General features: G+C 52.1%; 1 protein-coding gene across 1 annotated transcript; it reads left to right on the top strand.

Moving 5' to 3' along the window:
• Nucleotides 1-241: 241 nt before the first annotated feature.
• LOC101858206 (neurogenic protein mastermind-like) lies at nt 242-3,589 on the top strand (the record flags this gene model as incomplete). The annotated part of the gene is made up of 1 exon (XM_005104583.3): nt 242-3,589. A coding segment is annotated over one exon (2,892 nt), but the record flags the coding sequence as incomplete, so codon positions are not given.
• Nucleotides 3,590-5,907: the final 2,318 nt, after the last annotated feature.

The following is a 5,907-nucleotide window of genomic DNA, read 5'->3' as shown; positions in this document are numbered from 1 at the left end:
CTCTCTCTCTGCCTCTATTATAGTAATGTTTCTCTGTTTCTTTCAATGTTACACTGTTGTTTGTTGTTATAGAAGTCATTGTAAAATAAATCTCTCCACAGCTACAAGAAAAATTGTCTTTTTTTTTCTTGTTTGTAATTTCTCTTTATCACCCCAACAACAACGCATTTAGACCCTACCAAATGTATGCACCCTTACTTCATTGTGTGTCATCGTGGCCCTTCTTTTGTATTTTCCTCAGAAACTCAAGAAGAAAATCGACAGTGTGAGCACGGATGCTAGCACCTCGTCGGCGACAACAGCTACCACAACCGCAGGCGCCGAGACCGTCTTCAACTTCGAAGAGCAGGACCAGGCCGGTTTCAACAACCTCAACAATCACTCTGGGAGCGGTGGGGCCAACAACAAGAACGCAAACAGCGGGGCCGCCAACAACAACAACAACAGCAACCTCAACGGCGGCGGCGGAGGAAGCGGTGGCAGTGGGGGCGGCGGTGGTGGAGGTGGAGGGGGTAGTAAGCTCAACGCCGGTCTGCCCAGCCTCTCGGTTCAGATCGTGCAGCAGATCAGCTCGCACCCCCAGCAGGATACGTCACAGACCATACACACCAATGTTACAGTGAGCTCGCGCTACGGGAATTCCAACTCGCCCAACGCCGGCGGTGCGAGCCACAGCGTGCACACGAGCGTGCAGTGTAAGCAGGAGCCCTCTGAGGAAACTGCCGGGAACTGCGCCAACAACGGCAACAATCCGCGCGCCTCGGCGGCCACGCCGACTTCTTCCTCGACCAACTCGAATCTGCCCACCTCCTCACAGGTGGACCCAGGCTCCGTCGGAGACATTGGCATCGGTATAGACGATGTGGACGAGCTTCAGAACATTCTAGACAGCATCGAAAAGGATGAGGACATTGAACCTTCCCTGCTCAAGGAACTTGACGAATTCAAAAAAATTTACGACAAAGTGCAGCGTGATTCTGAGAGCAACGAGTCGAGCGGCATGTACGGACCTCTAGCCTGCGGTTCTCCAGGACTCGGGAAGGGCGTCTTCCCCAACCTGGGTCCAGGGGGCGCCATGAGCTCCATGTTCGACAGTAACCAGAACATGAGCGGGGGCGGTCTGCCCACGCCCACCATCCCTGTCCCGCCCGCCATCCAGGAGCCCACGGGCCCGGCGGCGGAGACGTTAAAGCAGATGGCGGCCCAGCACCAGCACCAGCACAGCCCCGCCTACCCGGGCAAGCCCATGGACTTTGACGGGCTCCGTAACGGCGGTTTCCCGCCCAACTATTCGCAACTGTACCGCTCAGTGGGCGGGCCGGGCTCTGGGTTCCCCCAGTACGGGCAGGCCCCCGGCGGTCACCTCGGAGCGGGGGCGGACTCTGGTCAGATGACCCCGGAGATGGCGGCCGCGCTGGCGTACGGCACCACCAAGCCGCTCACGCACTACAGCTCGGAGCAGCAGCGCCAGCAGCAGCTCACGCCGCCGTCCTCCTCCTCTCTGCAGCAGCTGCAAAACCAGGTGCAGAGCCACTTCAAGCCGTCGTCCGCGCCGGCGCCCCACGCGCTTCAGATCACGCAGTCGCAGCACGTGCAGGTGTCTCACGGGCCGCACCACAGCATGCAGATGTCGCAGACGCAACAGTTACAGATGCAGCAGCCTGCCCCCACCGCGGCAGCCCAGCACATCTCCATGTCCCAGCAACAGAACTTCACCATGGGGCAGCAGCACATGGTCTCGGAGCAGATGAAGATGCAGATGATGGAGAAGATGCGGATGGAGCAACAGCAGCAGCAACAGCAGCACCAACAACAACAGCAAGCGGCTGCCCAGCAGCAAGGACGCATGCCCCCTCAGTATATGGGTCGGCCACCCCCTGAGTACAAAATGCACCCGAACGCCAGGCCTCAGGGGCCGTACCCGACGAACGGGGCGAACGGGAACCCCAACCCACTACAGACTATGCAGAACATGGTGAACCAGACCACTGCCTATGGCGCCGTGAAGACGGAGGGCCCTGCCGTGCCCGCCCCGGGCGCCATGATGTCACAGTCCACGCAGATCTCTGCCATGCAACAGCAGAGCCTGACCGCCGCCTCCATGGCGACCAACGGGCCCCCGCACATGGGAAACTTACCTCAGTCCTCACAGCAGGCCATTCGCCCGGGATTCCACCCGCAACAGCAACAACAGCAACCTCCTCAGCAGCAGCAACAACAACAACAACAACAACCGCAACAACAACAACAACAGCCTCCGCCGCCGCAGCAGCAGCCGTCAGCTCAGCACTTGCAGCAGCCGCCGGCATATTCGTCCGTAGAGTCTTCCTCCCGCGTCCAGTCTTCCTCCTCCTCTTCCACCTACACCAGTGCAATAATGCGGAACCAGCGGCCGCCAAACGTCAATGTAGGACCCGACGGTCTCATCTCCCAGCCTCGCAATCACGCCGAGTGGCCGCCGGGCAGCGCCATGATGCCGCCAGGTGCAGGTGGAGGCCACGCCCCCATGAGGCCCGGGATGGGTGGACCGCCTGGAGGACACGCCATGGCGCAGACCACCGCAATGGGGGGTCACATGATGCAGTACCAGCAGCACCCACGACCCCCGCACTACGCCGCTGCCGCTAACTCTAGCAGTATGGCAGCAGCTGCCGCTGCTGCCGCCGCTTCGAACATGGCGCAGATGCAGCAGCAACAACAGCAACAGCAACAACAACAACAACAAGTGCGGCCCCCGCCCATGACTGGCGGGCAGGCTCGAGCGGCGGCGGCGGCCGCTGCGGCAGGTGGAATGGTCGGTGGCGGTCAGCAGATGATGATGCAACACCAGAGCATGCAGGTGTCGCAGCAGATGACCATGCACGCCTCCGCCGCCGGGTACAGCCTGGGTGGGCCGTCTCCTGGGGCGGGCATGCACGGGCCGCCACAAGGCGCCACCTCTCAGCAGCCGCCCAACGCCCCCGCCCCCCAACCCGGCGCGTTCCCGCCAGTGCCGCCCACGTCCTCCTCGAGCCAGGACGAGTTCCTTCACTTCCTGGACGCGCCGCTCAGCTCGCAGCCCATGTTTGACTCCATACACAATAGCACTTCGGAAGACTTTAGTCTCTTTGACGACATCTTCAATGAGAAGTAGCAAAAAGTGCTAGCTTTTAGGGGCTTTTACGCCATCGCCCATAGCTTTATGCAAACTATATCTCGGGTAAAACTAATTCTCCTGTAGATTGCTTTGGTATTGCTGGCTGTCAGCGTGCAAAGATTCCGCAGGAGGAGGCTGACTCCCTGTCACTGCTCACTTGCCAGCGCACCTGTCCGGTTTACGGTATAGAGTCTGGCGATAAAACGTCGAGGCTTTGTACTACGTGTGCAGGCGAGACGTGCGTCACACTTTTGTTTATTGGCCAGCGACAGGACAACGCCTGGCCAAAATACCGATACACAGGAAACAAACTGCGTGAGTCCTGTTGTCTCCCTTTTCACAGCATAACTGCTCCAGGGTTCAGCTGATGCTTGTCGTTAGTGCTTCTGACGATTGCGACACGGCTTCTTGTTACCATGGGACTGTGTAGAGCGATTCATTGTTGCAGATTGTGAGATATTGGGAGCTGTCCGATCAATGCTGTTGCTGCCTGTACATGGCCGACGCTACTCTGCTCCGTGCTCGCTGAGCTCCCTGACCAGAGTTTGTTCTACGTGATGCTGGTGCTCGTGACAGGATTCTGGAGTGGTTCGTCGTTTGTGGGAATTTCACCGATGTTCTGTGAAGTTACTGGCTTATTCTAGTGATGATGATGATGATGATGATGATGATGATGATGATGATGATGATGATGATGATGATGATGATGATGAAGAAGATAGTCATGATGATGCTGAGGATGACGACGACGATGATGATGTATCAGATGATGTTTTCTAAACACTTGTACCTTCGTATCGTCGGATCACCCTTGCATGACGAAGGGACCAGGCAGTAGTATACTAGGGCTCAGGCTGACATCGCGTTGTTGTTCGTAGAGCCCCGGAGTTGTCGTGATAGTGTAGGCGAAGGCATGTTGTGTGCTCACATGATGTGAAAGCTGTACAGGACTGGCGGTTGTGTGCTCACATGATGTGAAAGCTGTACAGGACTGGCGGTCCCAAGAAATGTGTCCTCGGTGGAATCTTCCAGAACTTTTCCTGCTTTTGTGTTCTTCAAACAGCCCATCAACAAAGTGTGGCCGCGTTTTATTCGCGAAAGGAGGCGAGTGAACAGAATATTCCTGCGAAGTCGCTTCTTCGTCAATTTTCACGGAGTTGCGTTTTCTTTCATGGTCACATCTGGAAGAGAATTGGTAGCTTTTCTCACTTAGTACCAACAGCTACATTGACCTCGGTTGGACCAGGGACGTGTTCTTTGTCAATATAATCAATAATCTGTTTCAATTTGTATGTTGTTACCATGCCCAAAGATAAACAAAGAAAAACGTTTTTTTTTTGTTTTTTTAAACTGAGTATTACTGTAATCCATAAACGGATTTCCGACTTGGTTCTAATAAACTTGACGCTTCGCTCTTATTGGCGAATACACAGTTTTGAGGGGCAATGTTTACTCGCCACTAGTGACAAATAGATACTTTAATCTGGTAGATCTACTGGCTTGGGTTTTCAGACGAATGATTAAGATAGGCTTCTTGTTGTAAACGGTATTAGATAAGATTTCTCTGTGGGTTTTAACTCTTTGGGGCGATTTTGTGAGTTTGTTATTTCTTCCAGGGTGTGTGTGGGTTGTTTTTTTTTTTTTGGGGGGGGGGGGGTAGTTTTTACGGAGACAAGCGAAAGGGCTGCAAGACTGCAGTGTGCAACTTGTTACAAGATAAAAGCTGTTGTGACAGCGGTGAATTTACTGCACGAAACAGTAACATTATAGAGTTGCCTCCGATTCTGGTCTCTGTAACTTGTGAACTCCCAACTCGGCTCATCTGTCATTTTCTTTCTGTTATAAGCAACACAGTTGAAAGAAACGCTTTTTTGATTAACGAACAAATCGCTGTCTGTCTCGCAATATTTTTGGTTCCTTTTGTATCACCCACTGAAGTAATGTCACCAAAACACCACACTATCTTTTTGTCAAATACCGTGATTAGTTTTATAAATCTATACTAGCTTGGAATGTTAGTCGTCTAACGCTTTGAACTCTGTATACGTGTCTCGATGGGGCCAGCCCTTTCCAATTTGGTGTTCGTTTTTTTAGATAGGTTTTGTGGTTAAGGTATTTTTATTTTCTTCACAAACTCAAGAAAAGTCAAAGGTCCAGACATTTTGTATTGAGGTTTGGTTGTTTTTTGTGGTCTTTTTTCTAAGCGCGGCGTTTTCTTTCCTACTGTGAAATCTCAGGACTTTTTAAAAACTATGTATACACACACATCCAAGCTTCAGATTCTCTATTTTATCACGAGTAAAGCCCTTGCAGATTTGTTCGTACAACACACACATATATACACACACACATACACACACAAACACGCACATAATCACACACACAAACACACACACACACACACACACACACACACACACACACACACGCGCGCGCGCACACGCAATACATATATATCAGAGGCCGAAGTACAATCACTTTTATCTATACACAGGAGGTTAGAAACACTTGCTGTCCATTTCATATTATTACGCATTTCCGTGGTTGGCAACATACACCTGTAATATAGTGTATAGTTTCCTTTCATTTTATTTAAAGTGTGAAAATCACAACTTTCATTTCCTATGTAATAAAGATATTCATTTTGTTGAAATTTTATTTGCTTTATATCTATGAATGATATGATTATTTACTTTTCCATTCGTCACACTTCCACGTCCATTCTTTGAATCTTCCACTTTTCTCTCTCCGTGTGTGTGTGTGTGTGTGTT

Source organism: Aplysia californica, unplaced genomic scaffold (genome assembly GCF_000002075.1).
Source record: "Aplysia californica isolate F4 #8 unplaced genomic scaffold, AplCal3.0 scaffold00426, whole genome shotgun sequence".
NCBI lineage: Eukaryota > Metazoa > Mollusca > Gastropoda > Aplysiida > Aplysiidae > Aplysia > Aplysia californica.
Note: the sequence above shows the minus strand (reverse complement) of the source record. Positions and strands in the feature narration are given on the sequence as shown.